The 16,189-nt window shown below is 36.8% G+C and overlaps 1 protein-coding gene across 1 annotated transcript in view; it reads left to right on the top strand.

Annotated features, from left to right (window-relative positions):
- CNTN5 (contactin 5) overlaps nucleotides 1-16,189 on the top strand; it is a 550,779-nt gene that overhangs the window by 412,453 nt on the left and 122,137 nt on the right. Inside the window, 2 exon segments of the mRNA XM_032488283.1 lie at nucleotides 5,121-5,248; nucleotides 7,689-7,864. Of these exon segments, the coding sequence (XP_032344174.1) occupies nucleotides 5,121-5,248; nucleotides 7,689-7,864 (304 nt within the window).

Below are 16,189 nucleotides of genomic sequence, written 5' to 3'. Positions count from 1 at the left end.
CTCAACCCTAGATTTGATGTAAAAAATCTATACGGTTCTCATTTCAAAGGAAGTATGTCCTGTTCAGAGAAAGTAAGTAGAGTCAAAAGCAAAGGGTACCGGTATCTGTGTCAGCTCCCGTGGTCCCACAGCCCCGGGTCAGCGTGATGCAGCGGCACTCTCTCTCGCCCAGTCCGCCTTTCACCGCGAGGAGGGCGGTACCTCTTCTTTCTGCTGTTCATGACTGGCTGCCAGCAGCACAGGGGCCATCATGCTTCTCCGGATGTCATTAGCTACCTTTCCTAAAGGCAAAATCACTGTTTTGATCTGTTGTTAGATCTCTTCTCTGTTTTATAAACATATCATCCTCACTTCTGATTTGTCCTCCTTTACTCATTTTGTTCCTTTTTTTTTCTAAAAAGCTTTCTTCTACCTATCCATTTTTTTTCAGATCCATAGCAAATCTTGTCCACTTGTTGCTGAATTCTTTCAAGTTTTATTGGTCTTCTTTTCTGAGCTGCCCAATAATCGTAGCCTGGTATATAATTTTGTCGCTCTGCAGTCCTTGTGTGAACAATTCAACTGTTAGAACTTTATGGACAGAGGTTGTCTCTTAAAATTTCCTTTACATCTTCTGTCATGTCTGGCATGACACAAGAAGTACAATAATCTTCAGCCCTACTGAGCAGACATTTCTGGTTTTAATGCTAGGCACGTGGTATGATTGTGCTTTCTTCACTTGAGACCATGCGCCTTTCTTTGGCCAATGAAATGTCGGAGTAGAAGTGCTGTGTGCCGCTTCCACGCAGCAACTGCAAAAGCCACAGTGTAGTTTGTCATATCCCTTTTTTTTTTTTTTTTTCCTATCTTGGTAACTGGGAAACCACTTCAGCCTGGATCCCAGAATGAAGGTTAATATATTGAAGAGCACTCCAGCTGACTCTCAATGGATGGCATCTGAAAGATGTCAGTTGCTCTTGGTACTTGGGAGAGCCAACTACCAATGTGATAACATAGGATCATAAACCTCAGATATTGGGCCAGATGAGTGAAAAAGCAATCAGAGAGAGCAGAGGAGACTTATATGGAACAGATGTGCACCTTCACTCTTGCCATGAGCAGAATCTTCCTCTTCTGTGGTACTTGCAAGAGTACGGATGCACAAAAGCCTTACATAACCATTAGTCCAAACCAAGTTAAACTGTCGTATTTGTAGGATAAAAATAGCCAAATATTGGAAATTTCATATAGTGCAAATAAACAGAAGTAGGACCAGGAGAAGAAAATAAGAAAGCTATAAGAAGAAATATGGCATCTTTGAATGAGCTATTGAATTTTATAGTATCTTATAAGAAAACCTGAATTTGCCTGAATATACCCAAGAGAGCTGGTAATATGCTAGAATTAATTTTTTACTATTGGACTAAATATTTTATCCATGACTAAGTCAAAACTAAAGAATCAAAAGCCATGAAAAACGGAAGTTTCTCATAGCCTTCAAATAAAGATCAGGTATTTTCCATAGTATACGAGGTCCTGCGTGATCTTGCTGTCTACCTCTCCAGCCTCACCCTGGGCCACTCCCCACTCCCCCTTTCCATCTGCCATCACACTTGGCCATTTGGTTCTTCTCGGTTTTGTGGTCTTTCCCATCTCAAGGCCTTTGCAAGTGCTGGTCCCTCTGCTTTCCCACACTCCGCCCAGTTGGCTCTCTCTCATCCCTCAGCTCTCAGCTCTCAGCTCAACGCTTTCCTCAGAATAGACTCCCCAAACACCCTAAATAGTTAAGATTTTCATAGTAAGAACTTTCCCTGGCACTCTCTACTTTTTCTTCTCTAAAATTTGTCATAAATTTTATGTAAAGTTTTGAGTAAATTTTCAATTCTGTCTACACACACCACAAAAGTGCAATGATTTGCATATATCACCAAGTTAACACTTTTGAAAAGCTAGTTAGATATAATTATGATAGTTTTCCATGTAAGGAAAGAGGTTAAGTAATGTCAGGATCACACACGTGGTCGTCAAGGCAGTGATTTGAACTCAACCCTCTCTGACTTTAAAGCACATGGTTCTAATTAACAATTAATTATTCTATGACATGATATCCACTATGATATGTACTAGAAAGAAATCCAGTCTGAAGGTCAGAGCATGGCAGCAGGTAAATGGGTAGTACTCCCAGATTAGTCGTCCACTTGGAAGGATCTAACCTAGGTTTTGTGGTGTCTGACAGGCAAGCCACACACAGAAATGGAGCATCCAGAAAATGGTCCTGAAATTTGGAGATCAGGACAGGCACCAAGCAGTTAGCAAGAAATTCCTGCAAGAGAGGCATAAGCACAATGGTAGATTGTGGTACTGGGCAGGTTAACAAGGCAGAGATCCAGTGATTAAGTGCAAGATGAGAACCAAAGCATTGCTCCAGGTCTAGGCAGAAACTCAAGGAAAAGTTTAGAGCCCAGAATATAGTAAGCATGCCCTGATACTGAATGTTAGAATTCTGGTTTGCATTTGTAAAATTTCTCCCTACCCACAACAGACTTCCACCTTACCTCTCCCTTACCATCCTACTCCAAGTTCAAGGATGTCTCAGCAGAATTAATATCCAGATCTGAAGATTCCAAATGTAGAAGAAACATAGTAATAGCATAGGAGAGAAGACAGATAAAGAGGCTGGAAATTGCAAAGAAATATTAATTCAGTATTCAGTTATCTAAGTAATTATGTTTGCAATAGCCAGACATGAGAATGTAAATCACATTTATTGTGTATTCTATTTTTCCTTTCCTAAGTTAGAAAAAAAGAGCCTATCTGATAAGGATTTGCAGTTTGAATCAGGAGACAGGCTGTTGGTTAAATGACACTGCCACTTGACAGATGAAAACCATCATAGGATTCAAAATTCTTCGCCCTCCAAGTGGATTCATGGCCTAAAGTACAGGAGTGTTCATAAACTGTCTTTAAAAGGAGAATATAATATATTGCCTCCTGTCAGTGAGAAAGGACTTATCTTAAATCAAGAGCTGAAATACTCCCAGTATCTAAGATACGTTCATTTCTTTAAAGGAAGTGAATTTTTAAGCCAAACTTCTCACCGGCTAGATTAGAATTTACACCAATCAGTAAACTCCAGACATTTTTAAGATATTAACAGTCTGCACAAATTGTAGTAGTTTAGCTAGAGTTCAACCAAGTTTGACATTCTCACAAGAGAATATATATATATTATATTTCAAATATATCTTTTTTGTAGCATGTGTATCTTCAGGATTGAAATGGAATAAATACATTATGTTCCATACTTATAGAAACTGAACACTATCTAAATAACGAACAGAATTTTTTTTGACCATCTTGGATGGTCTATACGACTTTATAGAGAACACTGTGTTTTCCAAATGTATCATTAGTGTCCCTCCTACAGGTAAATTACAGTCCAATTCTGTTTCTAGTTTGGCTTGCTTCTAACTTTGTCTCCCTTCTCACGCACTGTAAGTCAAATTTGATCCATATTGAGAACAGTGTGATGTTTTAAACTGATCTCTTTATTGATGACAATGTGTAAGTACAACTTCATAAGCAACACGCAGTAGCCTAGGATATAATCCAGTTGTTAGAAGGTCATTGCCGTCAAAAATCATCAGTTCTGGGCTGACTGACAACATGAATACACATTTTGAAGTAACATACAGGATGTTGACAAACAGATTTAGTCACTACTCTTTTTTTTTATTTTATTTTATTGAGTTAGAGTCAGTTTACAATGTTGTGTCAATTACCAGCGTAGAGCACACTTTTTCAGTTGTACATGAACATATATATATTCATTGTCACATTCTTTTTCACCATGAGCTACCACAAGGTCTTGTATATATTTCCCTGTGCTATACAGTAAAATCTTGTTTATCTGTTCTATATATACCTGTCAGTATCTACAAATTTCGAATTCCTAGTCTGTACCTTCCCACCTCCCTCCCCCCGGCAACCACAAGTTTGTATTCTATGTCTATGAGTCTGTTTCTGTTTTGTATTTACATTTGTCTTTTTCTTTTCTTTTCTTTTCATTACTCTTGTACCTTAAATTGTTTAATACAATCATGTTGCCACAGAAAAACTATCCTTTTCAGGAATAGGAGGATCCAGTTCTAGGATTTTAAGTTCAGTGGGTTCACTGGTTTTCCACCAAAAGCAGCACAGACTGTGAAATCGTCCTTCCTAAAAGAAGTCAGTCTAAATTCTCGTGTCGTATCAAATAAAACCACAACAGCTATTTCTATCATGTCTCACATTGCTTCAGTAGGTTAACACACTGGTGAAATAATGGGTTATATTTCAGGAGCAAAAGAGGGAGAAAAGGACAAAACTTCTAATTAAATTTGAAATCCATACATTTCTGGAGCAATGAATACACAGGAGAATATGGTAATCCTGAATGTCAAGCTCATTTTCACTAAACTTCTAAAAAATTTTAATTATGCTTTAATTGTTCACCTTCTTGTAAGACTCAAGGTCCACTTTTAAGAAACGTCTCGAAAGAAACCAAATGCAAACTCAGATATCACGTTTCAATGCTTAAAAAGTGCACTGCGAGCAGCCGGGGTTTCAGGTGTCAGGTGACATTTTCTCGCCCTTGCTGCACGGGCTGCGCTGCAGAGAAACCGCCATAAATCATCTCGAGGCTGTATACAATTAATTTCACGTTCTGGACTTGTCCTCCTCTGTGTTTTTATGCTGTTTCTTTTTATATGTGATTTTTGAGGTCACTCTTGGTTTGAGGTGAAATACCCAAGCTTAATATTAAAATATCGCTGGGTGATATTTTAGTGTAAGTTTTCATAACCAAATTCAGGGTCACCTTTTTTTCCCCACAAGTTTTAAAATTAACTGTCATAAAAGTGTCAAAAGAAAAATAACCTGTACCTCCCTAACCCTTTTAAATATAAGAAGACATTAAATGGGTTTATTGCAGAATTTCTTGAAGGGCAAAATATTTCTACTATTACTGCATATTTTCACAGTGATCTTTTATCGTATTTATTATTACCTTGGAAGTGGTTTCTGATTTCATCAGAGTTTCTTACCACTTAGCTGATTTGCAATAAAACAGGAAAAAAAAAAACCTTTTTAATAATTTTCAGACTAGCTATTCTTCCAGACGGGAGTCTGCGGATCCTAAATGCTTCTAAAACAGATGAGGGAAAGTACGTTTGCCGAGGGGAAAATGTCTTTGGTTCCGCTGAAATCGTAGCTTCAGTATCTGTGAAAGGTAAGAACATGTGACTAAGTGTTTTATAAGCATAGTTTCATGGCCTTATCAGAAGGTGGATATATACAATGTGCACTTATGTGTGTTTGCACGTACGTGTGTGCATGCTCCTGTTGATAAATTACATCGTAAACGTTAGAACTACACAGTCAAATGGTCCCTTTCCATTACTTAGGGGACCATGAAGAAAGGAACACCTTGTTGGTAGAAATTTGAATATTCTGCTCTGAACAAACTATGTAAGAGGATAAAGAAAGTTTTCTTAAGTTTTCATCTGTGTCTTAAAATTTTGAAGTATGCCAACAGTATAAAATATTTTCCTGTACCAAGATTAATTTTAGCACCAATCAGCCGTATTACTTTGTTACCACTTCAACGGGGGATTTGGGGCAAAAGGAGTAGCAGAAAGAGGACATGAACATGTGACGTTGGAATAAACATCAGATGAGCGGATACCAGAGCTGCCCTTTGATGTCTACATCGATGGAATTTTTAATATACTGTCCCTTTTAGTATTATAAATATTGCTGCTTAAATGTTCCTGTTACTTTCTAGTTCTAAAGTGAACTCAATTCCAAGTCTGGAACCTTCTTTTGAGACTACGTGTCGTTGTTTAGTATTAAGAAACTCTCATATCTCAGGCAGTCTCTTCAATTGACAAATGAATATTTTTCACAACTGAAGTGTACCATTGATTAATTTTTGCATGCGTGCATGTAGTATATAATGAATCATGCTTTGGCCACAAAATAGAGAAATGTTATCTTTTCTCTTTTTTTTAGATATAGAACTATAACTAAAATAGCCGGTGCTCTGATATTTTAGAAAAGAGGCAAACGTCCACTGAAGGAAGGAACATGATTTTAAAAACGTCTTCTCTTAAAGCATACATCACGGGAATCCAATTCAGCCTTCCAGCCCGGGTCTCATTCCTTATGTGTGTTTAACAATCTTTTTCATAATCAGGCAATGCTGGATGCACAGACTTAAAAAAAAAATAATGGCAAAACGTTTTCTGATAATCACGAGTTAAATGAAATACTTAGTTATTCAGAGCATTCCATTTCTCACAAAGTTTAAACTGCAGTGTGCTGTGATCATTCGTCTTCTCTGATAAAGCCAGAATTCAGAATGCCACACAAAATATCTGACTCCCAGAATGTTAATATTTACACTGGCACTCCTTCCTGATACTGCTCTTCCCTCTCAAAGACTTCTCAGAAGGATGCTGCGTATTAAAGGATCTTATCAGTGGCTAACAATGGTGCTTCATCAGACCATGCTATTGCTGACAATAGAGCTGGATAAGGTACATTAGGCTAATTTTTAATCATTTGTGTCAGTCTTCTTGAAGTATCTACAATCAGGAATCTAATTAGGAAAAAGGACAAAATCAAAACCCTGTTTCCATCACCTCCCTACTTTATTTTAAAAAAATCACATTGCAGTTTTTTGATCATTAGCTTAAATACCCCTTAGGTGTGCAGTTGGTATTAGTTGTGATTGTTTTAAAGGTGCTCTCAGCCCAGTAAAAATGGATCTATTGTTTTTTTTAAATGTAACTGAATCATTAAGTGGTTAACAGAAACGTTTTATTTTTTTTTTCCTCAAAAAAACATTTCTACTAAATATTTTGCCTTTCTTTGGATCTCATTTAAAACATCCACAATCTATCAAAAGTGGTATTTCAGAATCAGCCAGAGATACCTCTGCTGCTCTGCTGTTTATAAGAAGGTTTCCTAAATTGTAAAGCAAATACAAACTGATATAGTAGTAGTAATGTATTTTTATCTCTGTCAAGATAGTATTTTGAGAGGAGATGCTTCCTATAACCTTTAAAGAAGTGAACTCACTTGAATTATTCCTCCTTAGATGCGAAGCCTTTTTTGTTGTAAAAATCCTTTCATTTACACTCGATGATCCTTGAAGGTGGGCAAGGAGGCTACGGTTTCTTTCTTCTAATATTCCTCCTCCAGAATGCCACAGGCTGGATGCACAGACTTAAAAAAAAATAATGGCAAAAATGTTTTCTGATAATCACGAGTTAAATGGAATATTTCGTTAATCGGAACATTCCAATTCTCACCAAGTTTAAACCGCAGTGCTCTGTGATCATCTGTCTTCTCTGATAAAGCCGGAATTCAGAACGCCGCACGCAATATCTGACTTTCTAGTTATATAGTTGTTCCTCTTGTTTATCCAAACTGACTTCTTAATAGGAACAGGGACTTTTCAATCATCAGTCCCCTACAAATGCAGAATAAAATGCCCTACCATACAAAAAGCTAATACTTCAATTAATGAGAATTTACTGAAAGATACGTATCTGGAGCAACTATGTTACATACATTCCTCATTTAAGTTTTTCTCTATAATTTAAAGTACAGAATGCAGGGAAATACTGCGTGTTATGTTAATTAATGTGTTTTTATTTCTATAGAACCTACAAGAATAGAGCTTACTCCTAAAAGGACAGAGTTAACCGTGGGAGAAAGCATCGTCCTTAATTGCAAAGCAATTCACGATGCTAGTTTGGATGTCACTTTCCACTGGACACTGAAAGGACAACCTATCGATTTCGAGAAGGAAGGTGGACACTTTGAAAGCATCAGGGCCGTAAGTTAACACAATTTTATTTTTTGTGTCAAAATAATTTTAGCAATGTAAACTCAGATGTAGAAACTTTCTTGTCTATGAAATGCTGAGGAAAAAATCAGAAAGAAATCAATTTGATTCAAGCAATAACTTTCTTTCATTATTTTATACTATATCAAACTGAAAGAAATACTTATTGTAAAACCCCTAGTAAGAAATCAGGAATACTTCATCATGCAAATCCGTTTTTTTTTTTTTTTTGTCACTTTTATTTGTTTGATTAAGACTGTCGGTATTTACACCTTAGTTCTCAAAAGCAATGTGGCTACATAAATTGGTTAGTGTTACTTGAAGCATTCTTAATAATTATGATACAATAAATAAATGAAGTAAGTGTGTCTGTTGTACTCCTGAGGCAATAGGAATTTTGGGAGATTCTTTATAATCTCTCACAGGCCATAAAGTTTAAACATGCAATCCAAAGTCAGAAATGCACATGAACCTTAGATAAACATTCACAGACGTGCTCATTTCTCACTGCTAAATCTTCCTTGCAGTATCTTCTTTTATGTTATATATCTATATGGCAATCAACTAAACGTAGTAAGAAATCTTTTGAACCAAATCCTATAGGACGATCGCAGTGTCTTAATTTAATAGAGAAGTGCGGGGAAAAAAAGAAAGACATTTCTCCCTCACTGATTTGTTTAAGACATAAAAGAGTAACTTAATGACAGAGGGAGAGAAAGATGGGTGGAACTAGGGTGACAAAGAGATTTTGGCTGCAACATCCCTTCTATATTGGTTAAAGAGATGGCTCCAAATACAATTTATGCCTACAAATCCAACTTAAAATGCTGCCACATACGTGTTAATATCACTGTATTCTTCACTAAACAATTTGAGAAGCACTGGAAAACCACAGCTATAGTGAACTGAAACATATAAAACTCAGTTTGGATTGAATTTTATTTTAAAAGTAGTATGATACAATGGAAAAAGTCCTAGACCCAGAGTCAGGAGTTTTCTGGATCAAGCCCCAGCTCAGTCCTTAATTAACTTGCCTAGACACTGCTCTCATAGAGAAGTAAAGTAAAGGAGTTGGACCAGATAATTTCCAAGAACCCTTTTCACTCTAGAATTTGATAAATTTACATTAGTAGAAGATTAAAGATGAACTCTCTTTGTTGTAGTTGCCAATGTAACCAAAATTAAACATTTTCTTTTAAATGATTCCTTTCATCCTGATTTACTTTGCAATTAATGAGAGAGACTATATAAATAAGAAACAATTACCAACTGCATTTGCATTGTTCCAATCTCATTACATAAATTAGTTTTAATTATTAGTGATTATGTTATACACAAAATATTTAGAGCATGTTTCATTAAGTTCATTTGCTTCTAATTTGTGATTTTCCTTTTTTCTTTACCTGGAATTGATCATTCCTTCAAGATTGTGAACAAATTTTACTCTATGAATGTCATAAAACAAAACCAGAAAAATATGATGCAAAACTATTACATTTGAAAACAGAAAAAAAATACCCTCAAAAATATATCTTCTTGCTGTACACCAGAAATGAACACAACATTGTAAATTGACTATGCCTCAATAAAAATTGTTATAAATATGCTATTAGAGACCAATAAAATATTGGCATGAGAGACTATTTCAAATTGAGGTCATGTGTCTTCCCCTACTCCTTCTTTTTCATAATAAAAGAATCCTGTTTTCATAATTATTCAAGGCATACACTCAGAAGAATCAGAAAATATTGTGAAATCACTCTTAACCAACAGACTCAGAGGCATTAAAATATATATATATATAGATCTTCCTAGTCTAATCTGTAAACATTTATTTTAAGTGATCAGATATATAAAGTAAAAATATGTCAAAGATAAACTTTGGTTTTTCTTCAAAGTAGCAGACCCCCTCTTTATTTTAAAATACCAGTAAAGAAATGAATGGCCCCAGTAAAAAGTTTATGGACACTTGTTTTTGTCTCTTAGACATCACCACTTTAGTTTCACGTCTTTCACTTGTATCAATAAATACCTTTAACCCTTTCTATAAGGTTGGCAGTTAATACCTGTCATATCTTTCCTTACACATATGATGTTCTTGCACTTGAGATGTTCAAAACTGACTCCTTACTCCATGCAAACCCATTTTGCTACAAGTCATTATAAATTAGTCTCAGTTTGTAGACAGTGTTAATAAACTATAGAATAGAAGAATAAATCAAATTATTATACTGATAAATGAGAAAAATATTTAGCTTTAAGGTAATTAGGATTTATCACTTCAGTATATTTAGAATAGTTAATAGAAATATGTATGTGTTTTTAAATATTTGGAAACTACAAAACTGAAAAATATAAAAGAAATTGTCTACTCCCTTTTCCCCAATCACTTCAAACACTGACTGGGTCCTGGCTGGCTTCAAGGAGAGAATTCTCTCTTCAGTTCTCTCACTGGAGAGAATACCATTTTGTGACTTTGAAAAGTCAGAGAGAAAAAAGAAAAACATTGTGTCCTCATCCTGTCTTTCTCCTTGTGAAATACTACATCCGAGAAATAACGTGTTTTAGAATGTGTTTAGAAGAGGGTAGAATGTGTTTAGAAAAGGGTAGAAAGTGTTAGAAAGAAAGGAGGCCTGGGAGGGCCTCTGGACTTGTGGATCCCTTCTGTCTGAGAGGCCAAGTGAAGACTCTGGGAACTAGAGGGGCAGGCCAGGGCTCAGAAGAGAGCTTCGTCAGTTGATCTGTGGCTTGCTTTGAATTTCAAAGGAGAGCCATTGAAGTGACCTTAGAGGTCTAGTCTGGCCAAGAAGAATAAGAAGCCAAATGGGATATGGGACTTAAGCAAGAACAGAGTGTGCCTTTGGCGCGCTCTCTAGATTATCTGCCCCATGCCACTAACCCACCAGTGGGTGACTGAATGAGGGGGAATAAGAGGAGAAAGGGGGGTATACTTTTTAAGCACATTAACACTGCGTAGTGTCAAATGAGTCAAACAAATCTCCGGAAAAATCAAAAAGATACCAGTGGTGTTAATGTTTTCCATCTTGTAATGCCAAAATACAGCTTCGTGAAGTTCTCAACTTCTCAGCTAGTTGTACTTATGTCTTTTATACACAGCTATTGGCTTGTAGATAAAGCTCTAGGCACATTTTTATGTGTAGCTTTTATAACATCTATAGACAAGGTACATTTATGTTTTAAATACAATAGTGCTTCTGGACTGCATTTCAAGACAGTGAATAAATAAACATATAATCACATTGGGTTAAAAAAATAATAGCTATTACTTTGAAATCTGTAATAAAAGGCTTTCTATTTCTCTTACCCTCTTTCCTTAGGCCATGTTTTACAAACCCAGCAATTTAACTGATTTTTCGAGTGAATCCATTACTGATGCCATTGTTTAAAGGGTCCAAAGAATCAATTAGTCTGTAAACATTTGATCCAATTCACCCAAATCACTTTTTTGGCAATGATATGAATTAACTGAAGGTGGCAAATTAATGAGGCTCTATTCTTAAGACTTTAATTTCGATTCAGTTTTACAAGCTATGTGCTGTGGGGGTCCAAGGTAAAACCCTGAGAGAGCACAATTTAAGGGGAGAGACAGCAGAGTCGGCTAGGGATCTGCTATCACAGTGCTGTCACCAGGGAACTCTGTGCCTGTGGCTGGCCATAAGGAGGATTTGGTATTTGAACTGGACCTAGATTTGGTAGGATTTTGTCCGGTGGTTAGGAGAAGAAACTACATTTCAGACAGAGTGACCAGACGAAGCAGTGACAGAAAGGCAGAGGGTTTAGAGCACGTCTCAGGAACAGTGAGGAACCCCTGGCCCTGCCAGCGTAGTGAGGACACAAAAGTAGACACCCGATTAGTCAATATTTGTGGAATACATTGAAAGGAGAGCAGCAGAGGCCTCATTGTAAAAGGCACTGATTTCCAGGTCGTGGAATTTGGGTTGCAGCAGCAGGGGGCTGTGTGACTCAGATTTGTTTTTTAGGAAGATAATTCTGACAGCTTTGTGGAGCAGGGGTTGAACAGTGTGCAAATTTCTAATTCATTCCAGCCAGGTTAAGCAGAGGTTACACTATAAGCTTCGGCCTTAAACAAATCACTCTGTTATCAGATAAAACACTTACAGCTGTGCTTTGACACAGTTGTTTACGCTGGTCAGAACTCTTTGAGAAGCTCTGAATACCTTCAGGGTGTCTGAACAGCACCCGAGGGGGGCCATGTAGCCCTAAAGCCAAAGTCTTAATGGAGGACTGTGATGGGTCATTGTTTTTCAGATAGTGGAATCCCTAGTTACTCCTTCAGGATATAAACTGGTTTTAATCCTTACAATACCTAAAGATCAGTTACACTAAACATCACAGAAGTTCGTAATTTGCTTCTTTTGGGCAAAGAAAAAAAAAAAATCAAACAATGAGCTAAAGAGGAACTGCCCTTTCCATTGTGAGCTCTCCAAACATGCTAAAATCCAACTAATGCATGACCAAGTCGAAGGGTCCTTCATACTAACTCAATCCTCTGGTTATAACAAAACACTCAGGAAAGCAAAACAGGGATATTTGACCCCATTTTTTAATGAGGAAACTGAAGTGTAAGACTTTCCCAGGCCACATGACTACTAAATTGGGTTAACAATATTAAATATAGTGTGATTTTTAAACTGTTATGTTGATTCTCCTTTGTAAAGCTTAGCCTCTCCACATTCATTGACCCTTATGTGTCCAGCCTTTGTCTATAAACTGTGGGAAATAAAAATAAAGGAAAGATTTGGTTCTGATCTTTAGTAAATATAAAGATGAATTAGAACATAAATAAATTTGGAAAAATATGACCATAAGAAAAATTTTATAGTAATTTTTAATTACAGCCAACTATTGTTGGAAGCCAGAAAAGAAAGAGATCAACGTGAATTTTTGTCATTGAGGAAAAAAGCAAGGAGAAAAATTAATTTAGCACCTACTATATGCCAAGAATTCAGCTAATATATATAAACATAATAATTCATCAATGCCTTATAACAATTATATAAAGAAATGTTATTTGAGGAGAAGGTGCTTCCTGAACTAGACCTCAAAGGATGGGTATCATTAGGGTAGGAAAAGAGGAAAGAGAAAGACCCCTTAAGATGGGGAAATGTATTAAGACATTAATCTCTCAGGGTTCTGAGGGATCTTGGAGATTGAGTTTGTCTTAGGTTGAAACATAAATCTTCTATTGGTGTCATCAGTGTGGGCTGTAATCCTATTAGTAATGAGGAACTCACTCCTCTGAAGAAGTCCATTCCATTACCAGCTGTTACTGAGTCCAAGCTTGTACTGCTTGCTGTACAACAGGCCAGTAGATAGAGAGACGGGGCACTGGGGCAAGGAATAGCGCCTTTATTCAGAAAGCCAGCAGACTGAGAAGATGGGAGACTAGGGTCCCAAAGAACCATCTCACCTGAGTTAGAATTGAGGCTTCTTTTATACTAAAAGGGTAGGGGGTGTGGCTGGTTGTTGCAGACCTCGTGGTACAGGAATCCTTTGTCCTTGCAGTAAGTCTGGTCACAATGTTCCTGTAAGCCTCCAGAAAGACAAAGGTTATTCTCTGTTCTGCATTTTTTACCTCTATATGAATGGAAAAGTGTTATACCTTTAAATGTCAGAGCTTTGAGAATGGGCTATCATGCATATGTACTTCAGGCAACATCCTTTTACAAAGGTGAAGAGCCAGCATGACTCAGCACAGGCCACAGAGCCCAAGGGTCAGAGCCCAAGGAGTAGATCCAAGATGGAGTCAGCTTTGTTCTTCTCTGTTACACAATCAGATCTGAATGTCAGAAAGTTGGACAGTAGGAGTAATTATGATCATCTGTATACCAAGCATAGGAATCGTAAGGGAACATGCCTGATTCATATCTTTGGTTTCTGTGGAGTAGTAAGTAGATTGAAAGGGACCAGAATATAAACTCCTTAATACCTTAAGGATTTTACATTAGCTGAATAGTCCTAGTTTATGTCAGTCTTCTTATTATGGTTACTTCCATTCCTAGTTTATCTTTTTAAGAAGTAACATCTACTAAGAAGTAAAAGTCTCAGAACAGAAGACAGTAAGTGCTCAACTGGCACAATTCTCTTTCCTGATGGATAAATGTTAATGTTGTAAAAATGAAGGCAATCACTGGACATGCTGCCAGGGTTTACTAAGGCACAAAGCTCTGAGGACCTTGAGAGCATTCGCTGCATCTTATTTTTTCATCAATGTCTTGGAGGCACTTCATAACTAATCAGAAAATGTACGAAAGGGCAGAGGATAAATAGCTCTGCCCAAGGCGCACGTTCTCCTTGGCTCATTCTGCTTACAAGTAATGTTCGTGCTTCCAAGTAGTCTGGCCTCCTGGACACTGAGCCCTCCTCCTCCCTGCTTGGAAAGGGGCTTGACCACCCTCATACTCAGTTTCTTGCCTCCTGGATCTTTGTCTTGTTCTGAATCCTGGTAATTCACCAATTGTCCATTCTCCGCTGTAATCTTTTGATTGCCATGTATTTACTTTATAACAGTCCTCCCCTAGTCTTTCCCCTAATTTAACAAATCATTTTGTCATTTTAATAGGACAGAATAGTAGAGCAACCACCAACCAAAGCTTGAGGACTAAAAAGCAGAAAGTTTACACTCACTCAAAGACCTTAGAATTTTCAGATCATTCCAGGAAAGTGTCCCACATCCGTTCTCCCTGCTTGTCTGTGTCAGAGAACATGCTTCCATCTCAGAGTTATAGTAGTTCTTAACGGCAAAAGAAGAACGCCAATTTTTTAAAGTAAGTGCATGTTTCATTTAGCCCCATGAGCATGACAAAGCAAGCCATTAAAATTCGTGATTCCATAACATTTTGTGCATTTGTGAAATAAAGTAAACTATAGGGTCCCTAGAAGCAGAGGCTAATTGCCGTTTTATTTTTTATCACTTTGTACTGTGGAAGTCTATATAACAGCCACTCTGTCAATATTTGTTGAATAAAAGTAAAAACTTGATTTAAAACATTTTCTCAGCTTAGCCAACTACTGCATTTCAGAGGTTTTAATACAATTAAGTAATGCATATAATTCTACTAAAACCTTTTACTGAAACAGCATAGTTTATTCTCTTGTTTTTTTTTCCTTTATACACAGAATTGGACATTCACTTTAGTGCAGCTTGGAACTGAATATTATTATCTCTCTATTATTGAGAGATCCTAATTCCTAGGGTTTTCATCTGAATAATCTGTGGGCCACAGTACCGTCAGGAGCACAGCTGGAGACTAGAAACACCACATTGATTATCCTCCTCCATTCTTCCTCTCATTTGCCGATGGTCACACAAAACAAAATTAAAGTGTGCCTCTTCACTTTTTGTAGTTTGTCAAATGTGGTAAAATCAGGTAATGCCACGTAGGTTATCACATATAAAAAGACAGTTGTAGCTGTCTGAGTCACTGGTTTCACTTTGTTAATTTAAATGTAGTCCATCAAAGCAAACCTTCTCGGTCTGGTATTTTGGTGAGGATATAGAGTATTTTTGTTCATTTAGAGGCTCCATTTTTGATAGCCATTTTATCTGTATGACATATTTACATAACATTATGGGCAATTTGAAAAGTTACCCGTTTCTGTGTGATGTGCAGAACTTTTTGTTATTTTGGGGGGAAGGGAGAGAGAAAAATAAAGCTTCTTGATAAAGGCAATTTTAGTGTTGGCCATGCTGAGAAAATTCAGATCGATAGCCTGTGTTCTGTGATCGCTGAGAGGATAAAAGTGCCATACTTCCCAGAGATTGTCATCAGAGGCAGCTGAGATGTCTCCGGTTATTGGATTGGGAAAAGTGGGGACTGGGAAATAGAAAACACTTCTTACCTCCTTATATAATTTGCTTTCCTAGATTATAAACTCCAAATATTAAATATGCTTTTAGCTCGCTAACTCTAATAATTATAAGTGCTGATGAGTTTCTAACTTCATTTTTTTTTTCCTTTTGGAAGTTTTGTTTTTATCCAAAATTATTTCTCCATTTCATGAATATATTAACTGAGAATGGATTTCTATAATAGTATATTCTTCTTGAGTTGGTTATTTTTAATCCAATCAAAGGAGGAATTTAATCTGAAATGAAGTGCTTATGTCTTTGGGAATAAGACCATTGGTAGGTAGGTTTTGTCAACCATTGTTACTGTTTTTACCTTTGACCATGAAGCCTGTCTGATTTATTTCAGTGATGCTTATTAAACAAAACTCCTACCTCATTCTAAGTGATTTTCAGCAGTGAACTACTTACTTAGACGACTTAGT

The sequence above is a fragment of the Camelus ferus genome, chromosome 10 (genome assembly GCF_009834535.1).
Source record: "Camelus ferus isolate YT-003-E chromosome 10, BCGSAC_Cfer_1.0, whole genome shotgun sequence".
Lineage (NCBI taxonomy): Eukaryota > Metazoa > Chordata > Mammalia > Artiodactyla > Camelidae > Camelus > Camelus ferus.
The sequence above is the reverse complement of the archived record's forward strand: the minus strand, read 5'-3'. Positions and strand labels throughout refer to the sequence as shown.